This window comes from Trematomus bernacchii, unplaced genomic scaffold, assembly GCF_902827165.1.
Source record: "Trematomus bernacchii unplaced genomic scaffold, fTreBer1.1, whole genome shotgun sequence".
Lineage (NCBI taxonomy): Eukaryota > Metazoa > Chordata > Actinopteri > Perciformes > Nototheniidae > Trematomus > Trematomus bernacchii.
This window is the reverse complement of record NW_022987727.1, coordinates 4,439,707-4,464,363: the sequence shown is the minus strand read 5'-3', so window position 1 is coordinate 4,464,363 and position 24,657 is coordinate 4,439,707. Positions and strand designations below refer to the sequence as shown.

The following is a 24,657-nucleotide window of genomic DNA, read 5'->3' as shown; positions in this document are numbered from 1 at the left end:
TTATAGGAAATATTACTGTGAAGTTGTGTTTACATAATAGTTGTATTTAAGCGTGTGACCAAAGCATCACTAACAAACTGTGAACTTGTATGTAATGATAACTTGCACCAGTAGAACTTATTTAATTAGTATTCGCTTTTCTACGTTCCTTATTTCCTTTGTCCGGAAGATTTCAACTTTAACGGACATCTTGACCGGCGAAAGTAACTGAAACTGAAACTCTGCCGCACGGTCCCCTCGTTCCTTGGAAGAGGCGGAGAGGTGGGTGTTTGTCATCTGCTGGTGGACTAACCGGAGAGAATTACAGTGCTTGCCTCGACGGGGAGGGATTGCATTGAATTAAAGCAGCGGGAGCAAATGCTTGCCTCGGGGAGGGAGAAAAAAAGCCACAGCGGAGAATAAACATAAGGGTAACCATGGTAACTATGACCGGGAAGTCTTCTTCGCTGCTTTTGTGGCAGACTACAGTGCCACTTACAGGCCTGGCATATGTACTACAGCGTCTCCAGCGCTTTCGAGCGGCAATGGCCGTAGCGCCACTTCTGTGATGACATAGAAGTGTTCAAATCTGGATCAGTTTTTATCAGATCCGTTGCAGCCCCTTTTTTAGAGATTTAGGTATGGAGGAAAATAGAGAGGGTTGTGTTTTCTGACACTTGGTGAGTTCCCTGGAACACCGGGGACACATATTCATGTATAAAAGACGTACAAAAGTGCATTTTGCATGATAGGTCCCCTTTAAATTATTTATTTTGAGCTCTTTCTCTTCTTCTGCACATTAAAAGCTTTTAAGTGTGACTGCATCTGTGCAGAATAAGGGACAGTGTGGAAACTATCAAATGATTTGGGCTGGAAAGTGAAGAAAGGGAGCGAGTATGTCTGTATTGCACTACACTACAGCGTCTGCCTCTCAGCAGCAAGGTTTCTGGGAAAGGAAGCCAGCGATCAGACTGCACCCTGGGCCATAAAAACCCCCCACAATGCACTGTATCTTGCTCCTAACTCCTCACAAGACACAGGGAAAGGGCAATTAAAGCGTTTATAGGCGTCGCCCCCTAGATTTGCAGCCAGCAATTAAAAATCATTACTAATCAAATAAAAATAGAAGTAGCTCAAACTACAATTCGGCGGGGCATCGATTGGATATACGCTACTACAAAAGTGCTCGTAAAGACTGGTAGGACATTCAAAACAAAAATGTGAGAAAAAGGTTAACATTTAATGGCAGTGAAATTAATATAAAGCCAACTTATAAAACCCAAATGAGGCCACTTTTCTCATTTCTTGTTTTCCTATCCAACTACAACTCTCTCAAGCTAAAACTGGTATATTTAAGGTGACTGTAGAAATTGAGAAAAACTGGTACACACTGGTGGTTTCCAGGGTGTTGGGAGATTTAGAGGCTTGGCAGGCAGCCAATGAGAGCTCCTGGATCAATCGCGGTGTTGATGCATGCGAAGCCTTGTGGGTGTTGTTAACAACGGAGAGCCGTGGTGGTCAGAAATCACCCTGAGTGACACTTTGACACTGGGTGGGCAAGCACCACAAATAGAAATGTCAGCCGTCTCCATGGCTGGGGTTTTACACTGGCAGCAGTGTGGCACACCTTAACATGGTGCCCTGAACACAGCGCTACACTCAGGGGTTACAAAGCAGCGCTGCCTCACTGTGACTTTGTGACAGGTGACGGAAGAGCTGTTTTTTCCAAAGGAACCTCTTTTAGTTTGAAGTAAATCTCAAGTTACTTCAAACTAACTCTTAAGTTATTTCAAAGTAAAAAAATGTAATAAATAAATAAAAAGTACCTCTAGATCTTTCATGAGTCAATTCTTAGCGGTAGAGTAGGAAACGCTGTTCTGAATATAAAAATCAACTGTTCACAGAGAAGGTGTAACAAGATAAATCTGCAGATATGTGAAAGACAATGTGTTGAAGGTGAGGGTAATGATGAGCGCACACACACCTACAAAGACAGAGCCTGTGGACTGACCGTGGCCCGGCAGACCCATGCTGCTCGCCAGCTGGTAGAGGCGCTGCTGCTGCTCCTCGTAGGACCCCTGCTCGCTGAGCGCTGACATCATGCGCCTGTAGTGCTCCTCAGGGCTCATGTGGCCGTGGCTGCTGCCCGCCTCCACCACCGGGCTCTGGGAGTTCTCTGGAAACAGGAGGGACACACTTAGATTATGACCAATCAATGACAATCATTATAAATATGTCAATACCCAACTCATCAGGGGATGAATACTAACTTGAAACAGCAGGCAGTGAAACTCTATCAGGCTGCAGCAGCAATGTTTTACACTCCTTTTAGCTTATTGTTTTGATTTTTTGATGTCAAATATCAGTCATAAAACTTGCTTTCTCACAGATTATTCATTAAGTGGACAGCATTTATAGACTGGAAATCCTCTTTTTATTGAGTGTACACATACAACCATGCATTGTTAATGGCCAGAGCCTAACACAAACTCACTATTTATCTGACAGAAAACACAGCATTTTTGAGAGAAAGATTAAAAGTGTTTCTTTGTTTAATGCAGACTACAAAAAAGACTCAGCTTTTTCCACAAAGTGTGTGTGTGTGAGTGTAGAATGTCTCTGCTGTGTTTAAGGTGTTGTGAAGATGATGTGGTGTATGATATCTATCTAGCTGTCAGTCCCCACACTTAATCCCTCTCTCTGACCTCCCTCCTCCCTCTCTCTCTGTGATAGCAACATGATCTAAGGTAAGGGTGGTGGGGGATATAGGGAGGTGGTTTGGGAGTTAGAGGAGGGAGAAAGAGGATGAGGAGGAGGGAGAAGCAGAGGAAAGCAGGGGTTATTTTTACCACCCTCCTTCTTATTGAAACCTGAGCCTGGCCCCGGGCAGGCGAGCAGGAGTGGCGCTGAGGAGCGGAGGTGGGTTGGAGGTGGTGCTGGTGGGGGAGGAAGCCAGCATGCAAGCATCTCTGTCTCCACCACCGAGCTCAAGCTAATCCACCCAAGGTCCTCAAGTGTGCGTGCTTGTGTTTGTGTGTGCGCGTGTCTGTGTGTGTGTGTGTGTGTGCGTGTGTGTGTGTGCGTAACTACTCTATGACTGTCTGAAGTTTTCTCGCTCACTAAACACAGCAGGGGGTTGCCGACTTTGCAACCAAAAGAAAAACAGACATCATTTACACAGCGGCAGCCAATCTCTCCGGCTCCATCCCTACGCTACCCTCTCTGTCTCTCTCACTCAATCTATTACTCCGCCAGCATTAAGGGATAGCGTGTGCCGTCAAAACCTGGCGACAAGAAGACGTGCATGGATAACACACACATACAGGTGCAGAGATGTGGTGTGAATGTGGACAGAGCTCAAGGTTAAGACATCGGATCAGCAGTGTTTTGAAATGGCTTAAACGCACTTCTCTGGACAGCAGGCTGCACACACACTCACACAGTCGTATTTAAATATACAAATATACAGCAAAGGAAAAATGGAAACAAGGCGTATAAAGGGCTTGTTGGCATTAACGCAAAGAATTTAACCGTGCAGGCATAAGAAGACAAAGTAGACAAAAAACACACTAGCCTGAGTGCGCGCACACACACATACACACACACACAAATACACACACATCCTTCAGAAGCGGGGTCGTGTCTAAGTAAGACTATAATGGCCAGGAATGAGTGCTTCCCTTCACAGAAAGAGGCTCCAGGCGGGCTGCTGTCGGGCAAAGGTCACCCAGAGGGCAAAGGTCAACACCAGGCTCAGGCTTAGCTCTATACAGCTAAATCTGCACAGATACCTTCCCCCATCTATTTCTGTACACACAATTTAACATCATAGACACTTTACCTACAAGCTTCACCCCCATGCTCAACAATCAGAGCTATTTGTGTCTCTGAATGTGTGTTGATGTTTCACTTGCTGTATGTGTGTGTATGTGTGTGTACAGTATATGCATGTTGTTTAGATGTCTCCAGAGGTGAGTCTGGAAGTGCGGTAAGCTGCCCTTGGTTTTGCGGTTCTGCCTGCTCTTTTATAATGCATCAGACAGGAAGTCTTCCTCAGGAGCCCAGAGGGATGGCCGGTGGCTGTGCGGCTCCACGCCGGGGGCCAGGTTTCACGCCGCATGAGGGAGATATGAATAATAGAGGGTGGCGACAGGATTGCAGCACAACGAGGGACATTGTCTTGCCAACATTTACCTTGTCAAGACCCTTTTTCTACAACAGATGAAGCTACAGTTAAAACTCTCAAAACTGAAGCCTGTTGAGTGACCTGAAGAATCCAGACATGGCAAATGGAAAGAAAAGTTGTTCTTCTATTTTCTTTAATGTAATTTCTCAAAGTTTTGAGTACCCAAAATGCATCCTTTTGTGGCACCCACAATAACCATCTTATTGGTGTAACAGCAGAATCTCACAGCTAATCAGCAGGTCAAATAAAAACTGTCTTCATGGTTTTATAACGTTAATGGTATGAGAGGATAAACATTGTTTTGGATTTGGGTGACCTTTTACTGTATCTGCAAATTGATATGTTTATGTTTGTGAGAGAGAGAAATGTGTGGATGGAAAGAATGGCATGAAAGTGTGTCTCGAACACACTAACCCCAGGCAGCTAATACCGCCTCATGTTTCTCTTGTTGTCTTCCTTCCATTCTCTTTCACTTTAACATTCAGCCAACGTGTCTTTTTTCCTACAATTTTCCCTCATTTCCTGAAATTGCACATCCACCCACATCTGTAATGTCACAATACACAAATACTGTGTGTGGTCTTACCTTTGGGGGATACGCTACGTGACTTCTTGCTGTCAGAGGGACACTCGCTGCTGCTGTTGGGGGAGAAGCTTCTTCTCTTGCCTAGAAGGTCATCTGTAAAAAACAAACAAACAGAGAAAGAGCCGTCAGTGAAAAGATCGCAATAAAAGCTAAATATTGCCGCTTTGCGCTAAGCCTACCTGTATACATGGCGGCTGCTTTCTAAATGCAGTTAGAAGAGAGAGAGAGAGAGAGAGAGAGAGTGGAAGGAGCAAAAAGTGATAGGTGGAGAGAAAGCGAGTGAGTGAAGCGAGCCACGGGCGTCTGGAGATGTGCCTGTTCTGTCAGATATGAGAGGGGGCCTGCAACGCCGTGGATGACAGATCTGCCCGGCCCATTCACAAGTGTGTGTGTGTGTGTGTGTGTGTGTGTGTGTGTGTGTGTGTGTGTGTGTGTGTGTGTGTGTGTGTGTGTGTGTGTGTGTGTGTGTGTGTGTTTGAAGGAAGGCTCTGACTCTCTGCGTCTCCCCTACAACGTCTCTTTCCAGCAGTCTGTCCTCAAGTGTTATCACTGTTCTTCCTCTCCATTCTCTTATTTTTCCAGATGTTGGCACAAAAGCCTCGGCCTGAACTAAAGTGCACGAGAGCCTCTCATCTGCTGGAGAAAACTCTCTCAGCCTACATTATGTCTACAATACATCATTAGTTATTTCTCTTGTTGCTGTCCTCCCCATCAAAACAAACTTCACATGAGTTCCTTGTCTTATTTTCCCATCTCTTTCCGTCTGTGTTTTCTCTCCCCTTCTATTAACTCTCTCCCTGCCTCTGTCTCTTCCTCCATGTTCTCCCTCTACCTCCTCCCCTGCCACCAAAGAGGAGCATCTAGTGTACAATTACAGCACCCCCCTACTGCCTCCCCCTCTCCTCCCCTCTCATCCCCCTCTTCCTTCCCGCCCAATCGCCTCACCTCCACCCCCCTTAAACACACCTCAAATCAATACAGGCCTAATCAGAGAGAGAGGGGATGCCGAGCACATCGCATGCAGCGCCGGCAGGAAGGAAAGCCGTTTGTCATTGCTCTATCAATCTCTCTCTCTCTCTCTCTCTCTCTCTCTCTCTCTCTCTCTCTCTCTCTCTCTCTCTCTCTCTCTCTCTCTCTCTCTCTCTCTCTCTTCTTTCTTTCTATCTCATGCGCCTCTGTTTTTCCTCTGACTGTTTCTGCCTCCACACACAGCAAGGCACCGGCACCACTTGCTTCCCTTCTCTCTCTTTTTCTTGCATTTCGCAAGTATTTTTAAGATAGGAAACATTTTTTTTCCTCCCCCTCAAGCAGATTGGGCCCTCTCTCTTTCTTTCTGTCTGTCTCTATTTTTCAACAAAGCCATTTTTCATCATTTGCTCAGCATGTGTAAACAGTGCAGAGAAGCAATGAACAGGGGGTACAAAAAAAAGAGGAAATAAATACCACAAGGTAATTTTGTAGCAATGCCCAAGCAAACAACATGTCCGCATGTCCAGTCATGATATTATTGTTACCTTAGTAACAGGCGGACAGTCATCAACAGAGGAGTGAAGCTGGAGTGGATGCCGACCTTTAACCCTTACAACCAACCCCCTAAACTTATGCTACTCTTTCTCTATAACAAGACACAGAAAGAGACAGACAGATATTTGGATTGGACTCAGAGGATTTTGTTGGGCTACTGAAAGAGTACTGGTGTTGATGTGAGAGTGAGCAACAAACGAGAAAGGGGGAGAGAGGGAGAGGGGGGAGGTTCACTAATGATCCAGTGTTTGATGTTGCCTCTCAGGACCTGAGGAGATCCACTCCCTTCACCATCCTGAGGAGACAGCGTAGGGAAGGGGGGGGCTAATGGACAAGTGTGCACACTAACGCACAAACACGCACGCACGCACACATGGAAAGTCTTTCACAATTTCTACAATCTCCTAAATGATATCTCATTCAGTTTTTTCTCTCATTTTTAAATCATGTTCAGTAGATTTCTTTCACTGGTCCTACAAACGAAAACCCCACAAAGAGGCCTCCATCTATCCTATTAGTGGAATATTAACAATGAGAGAGAGACAGGACGCCCATTAGTTTAACCCCCTCTTCTACCAAACACACACACATTCTGCTAACGCCCACACCCTGAGCCTCTCATGATCAAACACACACACTTGAGTCGTCTCTTGAGCCGACCTCACTCAAGACACTGCGTCTCCTGAGCCGAGTGCCCGAGGGCCAGAGATTTGAGGGCGGAAAGCTTTTAAAGCCAATTAAATGGGGCTTCTTAGAGCACCGGCGCTCCCTTTTAATGCCAAACCCTGAGCTCTTCTAGAGTTTATGCTAACCCTTTTACTCCCACTAACGCTGAATACAGTCAAGTTTTACCACCCCGAGCATTATACTACCATATGCTTGTTAATATTGCTGAAGAATTTGTGGTTATGGAGTCAGGAGTTGACTGTGATTGAAACTCTCAAAACAGTGCAACTATTATGTGCGAATAGCATTAGTTGCTATGATGTAGCTCCCTGTTTTGCTGTTCATTGCCAATAAATAGCCTACACTACAGGCTTACTTCTTTGAGACCACCCAATATTGTAGCCTTTGCCTCAGTTCCTCCATGCTAGTTAACCTCCTCCTTATTTGCCGTTCTTCCCACTGAGAGTAAAGAGGGATAAAAACAGTGGGACATATAGAGAAAAAGGAAACAGCAGGACCTAAACCCTTTCTCTTTCATGTGACACCACCAGGGCAAACAGTCAGGAAGGCATTCCTCTTTCTTTCTTACTCTCTGATTTCCTCTCCTCCGCTCAAACTTTAGTCCTTCCTCTCCACTCTCCATCCCATGGAGCGTGGTGACAGCTCAGACAGCCAGACTCCTTAATTCCTCTCTTACTCCGTTAATCTGTCATCTTTATCAGGCCGAGGAGGGGGGGCTGTGTGAAGAGAAGGGGGGGAATGACAGGCGGGGACGTAGGGTGGGCCGCCAGCCGCAGCCCCCCGATCAATCTCCACATTACAGCTGACAGAATGGTGCTAATAACTTATTGATCCCCCTCCGTGCGCCGGGGCCTCCGCCGGCCCTGAAAGCCCTGCCATTGATTGGCTTACAGGCCAATAGAGCTGGGCGAGGGAGGGGAGGGAAGGGTGGGTGATGGAGATGGGGAGAGAGGCGCGTTTGCTCACGCTGAGGGAATGATGTGCCACCTCCAAAACTTGCAAGTGTACACAGAGTAACACCGTTCCTCTGTTTGTCATGTTCTGTGTTTTCAACAGGAAGACAGACATTTAGAGCAATGTGGAAGAATACAACTCAAGAAGAAGAAGAGAGGAACTCATGGGCTTCCACTGACACTGGCTGACCTTAAAGGGGAAATATGTGGCATGTATAAATGTCCCATTTGCAATACAGTATAGTTATTCAACACAATTAAAAACTAAACTCACAGGCTATTTATGCAAGATTTTATTCAGTAGGTTTTTTGTGTAAAAAGTATCTGGTCTACAGGTGTGGATGCACTGAAGTAATGTTTTAATTAACAAGTAACCGCTGTTTGTTTATAATAAGTTATGGGCTGAGATTGTTATGATAGTAAATACATAGGTTATACATTTCAATCAAATTGTTTTAATTAACTAGCATCCTCCGCCTGATGTTCTGCTTTCTTTGACTTCTGTAGTCGTCTGCCAGTCCAGCAATTATATATATATATTTATATGCAAAGAAACAATATTTTCACTTACTGTTGTCAGTACTAACAAAGTAAGAACAGTGTTGCTTAGCAATATATTACTCTAAACATCAGGAAGGGACAGAAAAAAGCAGTTTGATAAAAAAAAAAACAATATGTATTTTTTGTATTTACTCAGCCATTAATGTAGGCAGCTGCGAGATAGTTTTATTGACAGAAGCATAGGAACAATAACCCTGAGAGGCCATTCTGTTACGGCAGGACAATTACTTTCCTATTACAGAGTGGGATGTTTTTAAATATTTACAACCCACATTTCCCTTTTTGCTTCTGCATGACAGAGATAATATCATCAGAAATCCTTGTGTTTACTTTTGTTTAGAGTTCCCTTTCTACGCTAATCATGTAATAACTAGCTGGTAATACTTTAAAAGCAATCCTCACTCTCAATCAGTTTGGAAGAAAAAGGTCTTGCACAAACACGCTGGGCTGCAGATTCACACGCAAGCAAACATCTAAAACCAGGCATTTAAAACCACACACGGAAAGGTGCACACACACAAAAATGTGCTCAAGCCCCAAACCACTGCTGCAACCCCCAACCAACCACACACACACACACACACACACACACACACACACACACACACACACACACACACACACACACACACACACACACACACAGGCAATAACTGCCTCTGGGAGTCTGAGTACAGGGAGCAGAGGAGACGGAGAGTGGCGGTCCAAAACACCTTATCTGCCTGTTTGAGTCTCCGGTCTGACCGCAGAGCCACGGTTTACAGTCTCCACAGGCAGCCAGACTCTCAGCGTCGGCGCCCCTGCCTCCCCCTCCCGCCTCCCTCCCCCTCTCACAGAGCCTCTGAATAGCCAGCGGCTGGGGAGTGAGAGAGCGAATGAGGGAGGGAGGGAGGGAGGGATGGAGAGAAGAAGAGAAGGAGGAAGGCAGCCCTCCTGTCTGTCCCTCAGATTTAATTAACGGCCCACTACGGCGCAGAGACGACCCGGCAAGCCTGCTTCCCTTTCCTCCTGACCCACACACACACAGAGACACACACACACACACAGACACACACACACACACACACACATACAAAGATACACACAGAGCCATCCGCCGCCATAGCTGCCGTCTGCCCTCCCCTGATACCGGCACCAATCATTCATCTCTCTTTCCTCTGTCTCTCTATTTCCAAATGTTTCTCCCATCACTGCATCACTGTTGCAGACTTTTTTTTCTCTTATCCTTAATTCCTCTGCTGTCTTACTCGCTGCCTTTCATATTCTCTCCTCCACAGTTCATTGAATGACGTTAAACACTTTTGGAGGATAAGACAAATAGGAGCGTTGACTAACGGAACAGAGTAAACACAATATCATAGACAGTGAGCTGCATTTAGTCTCATCTATCTTAAAGTCAAATAAACCACTGCTCTAAAACGCCATACGCCCACCTACAGAATGTATTTGGACACCAATTTGAACTTGTGTTGATTTTGTGTGGGCACGCATCTGTATAAATATGTGTTATTTGTGTGTAATTGTGTGTTTGTTAACCGGTGTGCGTCTAATTTCACTGGCAGACAGAATTAGAGCCAGTGGCTGATCGGATTGGACTTGTTTACAGACACAGAGCGAGCTGCTTAGGCAGCCTGTTAAATCTCCCTTTAATGCTCAAACGAACAGATTTTAGGGGCTTGGACCCCCCTCGGCGTGGGCCACACTGTGTTCACCCCTTCCTCCATCAACCCCCACCCACCTGCCTCTATCCCCTTGTGTGTTCCTCTATTAAGATAACTACCCAGGGCTCTGATTTCTCCATTAAGTTTAGCGGCTGATTAGGCCAGTATTTGGGTGAAAATCCTTCCCAAACCAGGGTTTAAGACACTGGCTGGGCTGGCTGTTGAGCAGTCTAATACCCTTCACCTTCCACCCACTCTGCCTGATATCACAGGCACCGTATGGAAAATGAGCAGACAGTAGAGATGAACACCCAGAGAGAAGTCGTTGGGTCTGTACTGATTATGCCACTAGCTGTGCCTTTAATGTTATAAGAAGGGACAAACCCAGGGCAAATTTCATAAGGGGTAAATGCATTTGTTAAAACATTTGTTTGGATTGGATGATGCAATTTATTCGATTCAGAGTCATCATATATTTGAAAAAATCCTGACAATTATAGTTTATATTGATAATAATTACTATAGTTGATACTAAATTGATTTCCATGTGGGAGGGCATAAAGTAGGGTCATCCTTGCAGAGGTTTTAATGTGAGATGTAAATCATACCTTGTTGGGGTTCAGTACCCAACAAAAACAAATGTCATTAAAAAAAGGTACATCACTCTGGTGCACTTTGTTGAAAGCTGAATATTGATATCCACAGAGGCTGCTTTACAAACATATGTTTACCCGCACAATATCCTCATACAAGCATCTTGACAATTAAATGATTAAATGCTGTCTGTATTCTGTCTGTAAGCTGTTAGAAAAGCTCTAAGCACATGCACACCATGGTTCCTCTGCTTATATTAAACTGGATTAATGGCAAACAAAGCTATTTATTCAGAAGTAATTTAAAACAGGGGGTTTAACACAAATCCTGGAGTGGGGCAGAAATGCAGGAAGAACATTAAGTAATCAACTTGAGAGCAACCTTAAGGAATGAGTAATAAGCTTATGTTACATTCTCCCAAATCACATTAATTAGAGTCAATGAAATACGTAACGGAACATTTATATATGGTAGAGAAGATGTAAAGGGGGATATATCATCACGTTGGAGGCGAAGAAAGAAAGAAAAGAGAAAGAAAAAGAAAAGAAGAAATCCTGACAACCCTTTCGAAAACACACACAAACACACACACCGGATGAACGGGGGTCCTACCTGTGTGTCCAGTAGTGGTGTTGTGGTCGGAGGCTGACTCGCCCTCGGGCATGCCGTGCTGTCTGGTGTGGTGCAGGTTGGAGATGATTGTAGAGAGGTCACCGTCACGACTGTAACACACACACAGACACACAGGAAAGAGAGGTTTAACACATTTAAAAGCGGCCCTTAACAAACGTAATTCCCCAATGCAATCTAAATGAATGTTTAATATAGCAGCAGCAGCAGCAGCAGCACATAAATGCATGCTATTTTACACACTATATACAGTATGTATTTAACACACAAATCCTCCTTCCAGACAGCACTCTCATAAACGCATACCTCCACACAGACTCAGAAGCTACAAGTGGCTGTCCTGTCAACAGGCTTTCAGCTCTGAGGTGTGTAATACACTCTGACAGATACTGCATGCAGCACTTCTGGGTCTCATCCCTACTCATCTTCCACACTAAGATGCATTAACGAACATATTCACAATTCATAAGCAGTTCAGCAGCTTAAAACCTGATTATTGCTCTTGATTACTTGGGTCGCCAACTGCTGTTTTTAGAGAAATATGGCAATTGAAAAGTGTGAAATGACAGATGATACAAAATACCAGACAAACCATGAACCGGTAGAATGAATCTGGTGTATATGATTATTGGATTCAGGTTTTTTATTGTCATACGTTTCAACAGGAGAAGTCCACTAAAGTCTCTCAAATACCATGTCCTGCCCTCCAGCACCCAAAGGAGGAGCAGGAGGAGGCTTCACAGAGTAAGCCCAGGTCTGGTTGGAGCCACTCTGTCGCTCCACCAGGCGCCTCTCTTACCTCCCCACACTGGACCCAAACAACTGTGTCATGGAGGTATTTCATTTGCAACCTGATTACCATCCAGATCGCATTAAACGACATAATGATGGGAAATAGGCGTTTAGAGTTTGAGGGAGTATAGCAGCGGTGCAGTGCCAGCGTAGTCACAGTGTAATGGCAAACAGCTTGTGTGGTAGGAGAGGTAGAGGGTTGAATATATCAGGTTTTGGTCTAATATAATTTACAGTAAAATGATTGTGAAACGTATGCTACATGGAAGAGCATTTGAAGCTAAAACGAATAGGAAACAAAATGATAGTGTACATTATGTTCATAAAATAAGCCTATAAACATGCAGCATTTAAACACGTCAGTTTGATGGTATCAGCATCCTCTTGTGTCAGCGGGAATCTCGTTTATAGGCTTAGCTGGCAACTTTATTGAAAGCAGAATCATGTATGAAGGGGGTCTGGTATGACACGGCGAGCACAGTTTATGGGACAGAAGCGGTGAATGGTTCTTAGCTGCCACCACTATGACGAGGCCACACTGTTTGCGGCTGCTGGATTTGGGTTTTTACAGTCCCATGATTACAGGCTCCTGCTGTAATGTCAGGCTATTGGTCGCCAAGCTGTTTTCCACACGCTAACAGAAAAGATGAAGGAAAGCATCGAAGGGCCTAACACTAGCCATGCTGGCTTTACAAGTGATCAATCGGTGACAGAGAACCAATGACTCAGGAAAAAGTCCCAGAAAAAACAATCACCACCAGTTGCTTAGTAAAAGGACGCTTGATTGGACTGTGGCAAACTCTTTAGGCTAATTATAGACGTCTTATTTTAGAGTATAACTTGCTAAAATTAGTAGGTATCTGTGTCTGAGAGCCCAATGGTTTTCTTCAAAAAGAAAATGAGATGCAGGGTTTTCTTAAATTGAGCTTAAATTCATATAATAATGTATCTGCGTCAACCAGTGACTCTAACAAAAAACACATCACACAAACTGCAGTTACACACTCTACAGTTAGAAACTAAAGCCAAATCACTCAACCACCTAGCTGCATATTACACCACCCTCTATCCATAATTTAAAGTGATCATGATAATGCCATCCTGAACTTCTCCGAGAGGTGACGGGGTAATTATCCCGTGGCAAAGTGGACGCTCTAAGCCATGAACGGCAAGGACATTGTTAGTGGGGGTAATTAGCACACTTTTCCTGAGCTGTCCCGCCTGGGCTTGGGCTAATGAGGGCCTAGCCCTATCCCCACCCCTCGCTGCCCTTCCTCAACCCCCGCCCCCTCTCTTTCTCTGGGTGGAGGGAAGGTCATACTCAAGCCCTGGAAGATGAAGGGGGGGTTCGAGACGGTGTTTAAGACCCAGTCACCTGAGTCAGCGCTCCCTAAGGAGCTCCTAAGGCCGGGGACGGCTTGGAAGGACGGGGGCCTTGGAGAGGATGGGGGGTGGGGGTGTATTGAAGCTGTTGGGCCTGATAGCGAAGAAGGACATGAGCTCCCTTCTTATCACCTAGGTGCACACCGGAGACAATCATCTCATCCTCAGCTCATCCCTAAACTGGTCAATACCATACCCCTCTTCTCTGGCCACAGGACAGACGCACTGACCCAGAAACGGGATGACAAATATGTGTTAATACTCAACGTTTGTCATGGATACCGCTGGTATCCAACATTACTGAGATACTACACAGTCTGGCTATAACTTATCCAATCATGCTATGACTCATTACTACTTCTTTCTTTTAATGGATCTTGTCTAAGCAATCAAAATACACATATTGCATCACTTATCACAGTCTTTGCTACTCAATACTCAAATATGTGGTAGATTACTTTTCTATATTTTCACATTAATGATAAATAAACTTTGTATTGCTAAATCATGGATCTCCATAAAAATGCTATAAAAATGGCTAGTTTGAGAAAAATTAATCAGTCAGAACACTTCTAGGGGCTTTTTCTTTGAGTAAGAAAAGGTTGTGCTCCTTCTACCATTCCAGTAGGCGTTACCATTCAAAGTCAGTCTGAACAGCATGAAAAATCTCTATTCCTGGCAAAGGCAGTCGACTCATTGTAAATGCCCAGTGGTGGCCTGCTGTGGCATTGGCACGCGGAGCTGAGGTGGCGGGGCTGGAGGTCACAGCGTGAGCTGGCAGAAGCTGGCAGCTCAGGCACCCTGACGCCATGTCTCACACCACCACTGGGAAAGTGCTGACAGACAGACAGCAGGGATGTGAAGGTGGAGAAGTTGGATGAGGAGGGGGAGAAAAGAGAGACAGCGAAGAGAGAGAAAGGTTGCAAGCGCTGTGTGTAACCTCTTGTGCTTGCAGGTTTCCTGTGTGACCCCTTTTGCTCTAAAAACAACAGCCCCAACACACAGCCTCTAACCTGCACAGGTGGCCAAGAGCAACATTCAAATACTACCAGGCAGTATGTAATATTCAACAACCAGAGCATGGTGGGAAGTAGATCTGGACAAATGCTGAGCAAAATAATGAATGAGTCAAGTTTCAATCATGGTCCCGCAGGAGGAGATGTGAAAGCATTTTATTTTAAAATGATCTAAACTTTTGGCCCTCAAAAATTAAAGACTGAATATCAATCTGTTCTGTATACATTTTGTCTGATTCTTATTGGTAATGGAAACACAATTGTCATGCTGCTCACAGTTTGATAGAAACCCCACAACTGGGAACACAGCAGAGGGGTTAATGAATAAATACAGAAATGGATACATAAATAAGTAAGAGTAGCCTGGCTTCACTTGGACTTCACATCTCCTTGTTGTTGCTCTGCTGTACAAGCTGACATGAGGTCGATAAGGCAGCCAAGGGAGTAAAGGAAAAGTACAATGGAAACATGGTAAGTTTGCCGTGTTGCATTAAAGTTCACTGAGCACTGAGCTATGCACTTACTGCTGGATTTACTGCTAATTTCTCCTTATGAGATGTTTTTTGCTCATATTTCTCTAATTTTTCTAATTCAGAACAATAGTTTTAATGAAAATGATCTGTAGTATTTACAGTCTAATGTAATGTGTTGGGGCACACTGTGGCACCATGGACAGTGCATTAAAGGGCCAGATCTCCTAATATATTTGGCTGATTCAAACAAAGTGTAAGACGTGATTAGTAAACACTGTATTCTTTACATGTGGAAATGATGAAACTCACGCTTCAATCAAACGCCAAATCTGAGACTAAAATTACTGGAAAACTGCTGACCATTTTTTCGTTGATCCTGTGGGAGTTAACAAACAAAACACTGTCTATGTGAACACAACGGACGTCTTGCTGCTAGCCAACGCCCAATCAACTACTAAATTGCTGTGACTATGTTGCCATGGTAAATGCGTGTAAACAAGGCCAAAGATTCTTGAAGCGGAAAGCTCCTCTACAACGCTATAAAACCTCCAAGTGCACTAATTAGTGCTTCAGGGTAGAGCCACTTCCAGTAATTTCACACTGTCCGTGACCTCTTACTGGCATAAGGCAATGACACAGTTGTTCAATAAAGCCAGAGGACAAAATGTCAAATGCAAAACACATACAGGGGCTTCAATATCTTTTTTTTTCTCTGCTTATTGCACAGATTGAGTACAGACCTCCATTAACCAAAATGTGCCAATGCTGCTCAATGAAAATATATGTTCTCATATAGAGAGGTTGGCTGTAAAACAAAATAAGAAGTAAAATCTGATTATTTTAAATGTATATGAACAATTGCTTTCACACTTCAATGCTTTAACCAGGAATATCAAAATGACACCCACATTAAATCAAACGTTGCTGCTGTATGCAGAGAAGCCAGAAGATAACCTATTATATGAGATGTTGGTAGGTTAGGGATGTTGGTTTCAATCAGCTACGCCCTGCTGAGTGGATGAGAACAGGACAATATGGCCCTTACTGTATATGAAGACAGTGTTAGCCTCTGACAGTCAGATTAAGTTGAACATAAACCAAACAACTTGGTATGTTTTAATATTTTTTTTGTAGAAGGAAGCATTTGCATATGTAAGTGATCAAGTAGCAAATGATCTAATGCATGATTCAAAATTATGAAACTGCCTTTGTTTTTGGTGATGCTAATAATGGGTATGGAGGATTTCTTTCTTCAGACGTCAGCGGGTGTAACATAAAATCTACGCTGGTTGGCGGGTAATTACCCCGACTCTCAGTCAGCACTTTTCAATCAAAGCCTTGTTATCTTCAGGCGACTAAAACAAACCCTAAGAGAGGCTTTGTCTTGCCCCTCTCAAGTCACTAAATTCAAAAAGTACCAGTATCAAATATTTAGTCCCTGAGCTGAAATCCATAAATCAGTGTTAGAAAAATGTCAGATAGAAACAATTTGCAGCACTGATACCAAGGCAATACACAAAGGTGATAATAAAACGTGACTTTGTTTTTGCCTTTCAGTTCCTGTGTGTTTCACAGGAGCATCACTAGACGTTGGTTCTCACACCCCAAGGATCTTCTGCATACACCTTATTGTGATAATGATTATTTGGTTTGCTCTGTGATTTGGCAGCAGTTCAGTCTCTAGGTGCTCGGTGCTTATTCAGCAGCATGAGCACAGATCTGTGGAGAACAAACTAAACTAATTGTCAGCAGAGCCAGCAAATATTAACATTAATCTGGTTAAAAGAAGGTGTCCCTGTGTATAATGAACTTGAGGGGGCGACCGGATGAGAATGATGAATGAGCTTCGACAGCAGCACTTGTTGACACTGACAGACAAATCCTCTCAATACAAAACCAGACACCTGAACCAACCAAACAATCTGCTCTAATGTTTCAGAGAGTGATATTTTATATTAAACTATACACTAAAACACTGGAGTGGAGTTGAAAGCCATAAATATCTTCTAATGTAATGCCACCTCCAGTTTACTGCATAAGCCTTACGTTAGGATATATTTTTTGGATGTTCGGCTTCGACGTGCCGATGTAGATTAAAGCATAATGACAGTAGGTAGGTTGAAGCAACCAAGTGGGTGAGACACAGTGCTGCCGCCAGCCTTGATGATGTGTGGATGAGACAGCACTGATACGCTCACACATGTATACAGAGGCCCTGTATTTTTCACATCCATTGGCTAAATCCAATTTGTTAAGACCCTTCTACGACTCACTTACGAAGCTGCGGTCAATGGAAATCACATTTCCGTGATTGGACATCCCATTATCCCGTTCGTCCAGACCCACACGAGGGGATAAAGCAGGGCTGAGACGGATGCCCAGGACAGACCGGAGCCGCGGCTCCAGCGAGTCCGTCGCCTTTCAAAGGGTAAGAGCCTGACATATTAGTCATAAGTGTTCTTTAAATTCATTATCATCTTAACACGCCAGCGGCACAAGTGTCAGGGGGAGGGGAAGCCCTCTTAAATGAGGTTACTGGATCCATTTAAGGCTTCACAGTTGCTGTGCTGTCCGCCGTGTCACACGCAAGTCTCAAGACATGAAAAACATCCCCTTCAGTAATGAGGTTGCACAAGCTGCTTATAATGCAGCTGGGGACTTTCTGAGGTTAATCAATGAACAGCTTCTGCATTATGTCTGTCCGTAGCCTGTCATGTACATAACAAGTCATCACAAATCTCTGTGATGTTTGTTCCAGATGGAGAATGTCTTTATTTCTGTCACTTCAAATGGATCAACGATTGTATAGGGAAATCATTGAAAAAATATGTATAACTGCATCTTTTATTCAGATCATGTTTGTAGCCGAGTGTAGGCCATTAGATATTGGGAGCGCCTATTTTCATTTCTTAATGTGGTAACCTCAGTGTAACCCTGCATGGGTGCATTTGCATGTACTGTATGAAGATGTGAACAGAAATCTTCACTTGACTCCGGACAGGATTTTTGTAAATGTAGTTTACAATTGTATGACCAGTGCAATCTTATGTGTATCCATTAGTGTGCAATTGAATGATATATATAAAAAAGCAACTTTGTTTAATTTAGAAAATAAACCAAAGACTTACTGTTTATAGATACTAGGTGTTTTTAAAAGGCAGCATGTACTAGTGAATGTTTGTGTTTTCAACTAAATTAATATTATTATATATGAAATGATAATCATATTTAAAAATGTGCACTTTATATAATAATTTGCTGCACAAATGGTTGCATATCTTAATGAACATAGATTCTAAAGATATTTTTTTATAACCATTTTAAAACATTCTTAAAGCTTAAGATTAAAAGGTATATCATCATGACATGAAGACGTTACCACCTATAAATGTTTTATATGAAATACTCCCAAACCACTCCCAAGCACAGCATGGGATGCGATGACTCAGGTAACTCAGCCTTTCAATATCAAGTCAAGACAGATTCACTGAGACTTGGCAGGAGCTACAAGACGCAAACCAACGAACCAATTAACACGTTCAAAGCTCAGCACACATCCTACCATTAGACATCCCAAACGCTGGAAGTTTATTTTCGAAACACGGTTCTTTGTCTGTTCGTCTCAAAATGAGCCTTTAACACACAATGTTGCACCCTTCTGCTTTTAGACAGAAACTGACCAAACATAGGAACTGAATCATTTTCAATTCATGAGATGTTCTTTTTGTAGCCATCTCAATACACAACGTTTGCATATTTTAGACGTTGAAGATATCGCCACAGGAGTCACACGTGCTCTTACCTCTTTCTCATGATACTGTAATGCAACTCGTCCTCCTGTTTGATGTGGGCATGATCCCCACTGGCCCGCTCGCTGCCTTCACTGTCGTCACTGCTGAAGATGGAGGCCAGCTCCTTCTTGGGCACCCGGTTTGGGGGGAGGGGGATGGTTCGTTTCTCAGCCAAGCGCCCGCGGTTCTGCAAAACAAAGAAGAAGGGAACACTTTAGCAACAGGATTTACAGCTTGTCAAATTGTTGAATGAGATACTTCATTTGCTTGTGTTTGATGTTCTGACAGTTTTTTTTTCTCGTTTTGATCATTTGCATGATTCTTTTATTGAAGATTCAACACGTTAAGTTCTGTCAGCAAATGTACATACAAGACGAATCTAAATATTTAGCGAGACGGCAGTTTTTGTCTATGCCCCTCCAAGCGACAATTCAAATAAAAAACTTGATCAAACTGAAAAAAACAGTTCAATGGTATAAGGAAACCAACAATATCTACCTTTATATAATTAACACTTTGAAATAAAACCTTGTCCCAAATAACTTTTACATGGATCCATTTGTACCATGATGGGCGGTCTAAATAAAAAGTACCTGAGATTATTGGACAGGGCTGAGGGCAGAGTTTTTTAACCATTGCATCAGTAACACAAATAACTGTTTTCAGGTTTTATTTATAAAGCACATTTAAAAGCGATTTTTGGTCGAGCCAAAGTGCTGTACATGTAATAAAAACACATTACTACAAAACACAATAAACGACAATAAATTACAACAGATATAACTTAATAGTAGTTTTGGAATATCTTCATCAGAAACTAGAATAATGTAATACAAGCTTCCAGCTAAAAAAGTGCTTCAACTGCAGAAATAGAAATGCCAGTGCAGCTGGGACCAATGAGCCACACTGAAACCAAAACAACAGAATCTGTTGTATTGACATTCAGCCTCCAGCTAGATATCCTAAAGTTACACATACTCTTGGTGAAAAGAATTATAAAGTAATACTGAAAAAATCCTCCAATACTTTACATTAGTTCAACTGGATTTTTCCGCATTAACTTCTTTTACACCAGGCTGTTTTTTTAAGCACCAAACACAGAAGTCACGTCTGCCATACTTTTCTACTCTACAACCAAACGGATATGGAGAAAAGTTGGTTCGTGAAATGAGTGTTTATTTTACTCCAATGCTGCCAGGAGTATGCGGAGAGAAGAAGGGATAAAGAGGAGAGAATGGCCCTAGGGATGTTAGGAAGTGAAGCTGGGCGACCTTTAATGTGACCTGAAGAGGTCACTGCAGATTAACATGGTCCTATCACAGAGATAACGGAGGAGGGGGAGAAAGAGGGGAAAGAGGAGTAGAGAAGGAAAGAGATGGAAGAAAGGAGAAGAGATTGAGCCGGGGAGGAAGTCAGTGAGGAAGCTGAGGGGAAAAGTGAACAAGTGAGAGAGAGGGGGAAGTGGGTTTGTATAGAAAAGAAAGGTGCAAAAATAAATAAATGCAGAAATGAAAGAGAATGTGGTGAATCAAAACATGAGAGCAAGAGAAAGCCTCACAGAAGGAAAGTCTGTCCGGTGAGGAGTGGACTTGGATTTGAAACTATTTCCCCCTCTCTCTCTCTCTCTCTCTCTCTCTCTCTCTCTCTCTCTCTCTCTCTCTCTCTGTCTCTCTCTCTCTCTTTGTCTCTCTCCCTCCCTCTCTCTGCGCCTACATCTCTGACTCCCGGACGCCTTTAAGTCCTCGAGCTATCCCTTCCGCCACACGCAACCCCACTCTCCACCATTCCTCCCTGCTCCCTCCTTCCCCTGTTCTTCCATCCCAGGAAGCGCGGCAGCATGAGTGGCAGGCGGGGGCAGGAGGAGGGATTTGGGGGCTCCTAGCCAAGAGGCAAACAGGTGCAGCCCCTCTGGAGTCTCTCAAATGGCAGACATTAAAAAGAGTTTGGGGGGTGGAAGACAGAGAAAGATGAAAACATCCCCCAGGATGAGCAGGCCACAGACTTCTGCACATCTCACTCCTTCTCTTTTTTATCATGCCTTGCCAGAAAAGAGGTTTTTCCTCCTTTCTTCTTTCCTGTTCTGCTCCAGTGTTTGAGGACAGTGAAATACTTTCTTATACTTCTGCTCTTTCCACACAAGGCCTTGCTGTAGAAAGTTAGTGCTAGAGCTTCAGACATGGCGCATTAGAGGAAGGAGCCGAACATCAGAACAACAATTTTCCATGGATTCAACCACAGTTTCATCAGAAACACAACTTTCAAATATAAACTCTCCACCTCGAGGTCTCTTAATGCTGTCTTCATATTGTCAGGACAAAACTTAAAATTGCAAATGCACGTTACCCTCACCATATACACACTCATAAGCATGCACACTCTCTCACACACCTGTTCCTTAGAATTCCCCACTAAAGCAGGGGATTTTACTTGGAGCATGCCAGCAAAATAGTGCACACAAGAATAGTTTGTCTAAGACCAGTCGTGACTGCTGTGTGAGTGTGTGTGTGTGAGTGTGTGGACAACCACCCACATGGCCGTGACATACCCAGGCTGACAGAACCCCTCCCCCCCCCCCCCCCCCCCCCCCCCTTCCTCCCTCTTCTCTCCTCCCGGAAAGCCCCGATCCTTTCTTTAGTGGCACTGACGCAGAACTGGGGGTGAGCTCCCACTGCTTCCGGCAACACTTCCGCAGCACGGGGGAGGGCTCTCCGAAACAAAACACGAAGCAAACACACCCCTGGCAGCCCACGTAGGAGCGCTCAAAGGAAGGGCGCCTGAGCACTCAGGCACGTACGTGCACACACACGAACACGGTGTGTGTGCACAAAGCTGAGGCAACCTTACTGTGTGTGGTCAACCTCCTTTCAGCCATGGAAAAAAGTCTCTCATAAAAGTCCCACTAAAAGCACCTCTATGAATATCACCTCCCACGCTTTCTTTCTGTCAGTCAGGCAGCCAAGAAATATATCTGGGCTTCACATTTACACTCACACTAAAGACACACATATTAACGTACATACATACAGATGCACGTGCACACAACAATGTATACATGACGTGAAATGGTCATATCAGAACATGACGAACATTCAGAAAAACCTGCCATTAACACATAGCTATATTAATGTAATAGACTGTATTATCACACTAGAAGTTGAACAGCCTACTAGAGTAAAGTACTGGATATAGTGTAATCTGGGTCTACTTCATCTAAGAGAGTCTTGAGTAATAACAAAAGTCAAAAGGACTTCAATATGGTCATTAATAAGACCCATACATCTACGAACATTTTCCTTTAGGATGTAGATATGGGTAATAAAGCTTTAGTGTTTCATAAATGTAGCAAGGGAATTGTGAAAATGCAAAAGGAATGTTGTTGTATTAAAAAACAATAGAGGCTAATATCAAGGCTACATGTTTGCCAGCAAAGACGTTTAAATTATAAGGCAATCTAGTGCATTCTCTCTAAATGTATTTCAGACTTTTAAATGAGCTCTTGGTGGAAAAAGAGGACTAATAAGTGTTTTTTGTTTTTTTTCTCCTTGCGTTATTTCCTGAAAGGTGCAGGGCCCTGCCGCTGGCTCCAACCAGCATGAGTGAGCACACACCCACACACACATGCATATACACACACGCGCACACACACACACACACACACACAGCGGTAGCCGGCCGTGACATTCCTGCAGCTGCGGCGCTCTCTCTCCCTCGCACGCGCCCCCCCAGCGATCTCCCTGGGGGACGAATGCCTAATGAGTCACGCGCCTGTCTGCCGTTACCTCGCTATGTGTGTGTGTGTGTGTGTGTGTGTGTGTGGGTGTGTGGTGTGTGTGTGTGTGTGTGTGTGTGGTGTGTACGTGTGTGTGTGTGTGTGTGTGTGGGTGTGTGTGGTGTGTGTAGGTGTGTGTACGTGTGTGTCGTGTGTGTGGTGTGTGTGTGTGTGCATGCGTGTGTGTAAGTGTGTGTATGTGGTGTGTGTGGTGTGTGTGTGTGTGTGTGTGTGTGTGTGTGTGTGTGTGTGTGTGTGTGTTTGTGTGTGTGTGTGTGTGTGTGTGTGGAGGCTGGATGGCGGGCCGACTTGGCGCGAGCACTAGGGGAAAGGGGGGAGGGGGAATGAGGAGACGACAGGGAAGGAGAGAAGAAAAAATGAGCGTGAGGAGGGTGGGAGATGGGGAGGGGATGAAGCGGTCATTACCATGCTCACATAAGAGCTCTGAAACAAGGCCAAAACAAACAATTTGTCTACTGTGTGCATGTGTAAGCCTGAAATGCAATTCTTCAAAAAATAAAGATCCTCACTTTGTTTAGTCTCATCCCCTCATCTCTGATCCTGACATTTTCACAGGTGCACCCATGAAAGGTAATTAGCTTCAAATGTGTCAGCTTTCATCAAATTGAGATCGCTCAGTATGTAAATGAGATTACTTTGAATAATCAGATTAAAGTAATAGTTTGATTAAAGTGTTTACATGGTTCGCAGTAACCGGATTTCGACAGTAACCCAATAATAAAGTTAATATAATGTGTTTGATAGTCAGGATAATGTGTAAGGATTTCTAGAAGCTGGTAGAAAATCTCTTATTAGTGCCACAAAACAAGAAGAAACTGAGTTATTGTTTTTCCTTTCATTAATTTTCAGCGCACCCTACTTTGTACTTTGTGTAACATGAAAGCTTTTTCACCACTAGCCATGACACTGTTTTTTATTGAGACACCCATTTGCATCGGCTGCACTCAATGACCTTTCTGGTGCATGTTCAGAATTAAAACACAAAGAAATCAGACAATGGCACACTATACTGTGCAGGCTGTGAAAAAACTGACAAGCCTTATATTTGCCTAATCTGATTATAATCAAATTAGTAGTGTGCCAGTTAAACAAAGTTACTCGAATATCTGCAAAAAAGCAAAAATCAATAACGAACAGATGTGAATAAAACGCAAACATATATTTAGAAACCTGTTGAACTCTTCTGGTGTAAGAATATAAAGCTCATATCGACACGTATTTAAGGCAATTAGATAAATAAATGCATTCCTCCACCACACACACACCAATTGCCACAAGTACGCAAACATTGCTCACTGTATGGTCCTGTTTACAGAATAATACTCTTAAACTAATTTAATATAGCATATTCTATCAACATTTATGTAATTATTATCAATGCCAGAGTTCTTAAGCGTACAATAAGCATTTATGTGACACCCTAATAAAGCTGTGAAGTGTCACATTTTGCAGTTCAAAGCTGAGATAATTCTATTTAAAAACTAGAAACACACTAAATATAAACCAATATGAACACGGAAATATATTTTTGTCAACAGAAGTGACTATAAAGATATATTTTCATTTTGAATAAAGTGCATCTCCAACCACAGAAGGTATTTCTCCACAGTGCAACAAATACATGAGTATATTCAATATTGGAAGAAAATAACATATCAAACCGATCTTAGCTTTTACTTCTTAAGTGTCTGATATATTTTGCTGTGAGTAATTCATAAAGAGGCAATGGCAGTTAAGATGCTAAGTCAAATTATTCTTATGTTAAAATGCTGCCTGACTGAACACTCATGACTTGAAATGCAAGATTATAATGAAGGGAAAATGTCGATCATACTCAGCAGAATACATCTGATTCTTGATAACGTGTGTTTTATGTGCCGACTCTCGGCAACACTTGGTTGTTCAAGGCCGTGTGAGAGAAAGAGAAAAAAAGTGAGAAAGCACTGCAGGGCGGACAGGCATGCGACCAAGTCCCCCGCCCCCGCCTCCCCCCCCCCCCCCCCCCGGCCACACACACTCATGCTCTCCTGCACCCTCGGCCCCACGCGCTG

The 24,657-nt window shown here is 43.5% G+C and overlaps 1 protein-coding gene across 6 annotated transcripts in view; it reads right to left on the bottom strand.

Moving 5' to 3' along the window:
- Window positions 1–24,657, bottom strand: part of samd11 (sterile alpha motif domain containing 11) — a 47,249-nt gene that overhangs the window by 15,567 nt on the left and 7,025 nt on the right. For 5 of the 6 annotated variants that reach the window (XM_034145415.1, XM_034145418.1, XM_034145419.1 and 2 more), the window contains exons 3-6: window positions 18,828–19,003; window positions 11,344–11,453; window positions 4,752–4,844; window positions 1,964–2,155 (exon numbers count right to left, since the gene is read on the bottom strand). In XM_034145415.1, the coding sequence (XP_034001306.1) occupies window positions 1,964–2,155; window positions 4,752–4,844; window positions 11,344–11,453; window positions 18,828–19,003 (571 nt within the window). The remainder of the gene's footprint in view (window positions 1–1,963; window positions 2,156–4,751; window positions 4,845–11,343; window positions 11,454–18,827; window positions 19,004–24,657) is intronic. The other variant, XM_034145416.1, reaches the window with a different exon arrangement.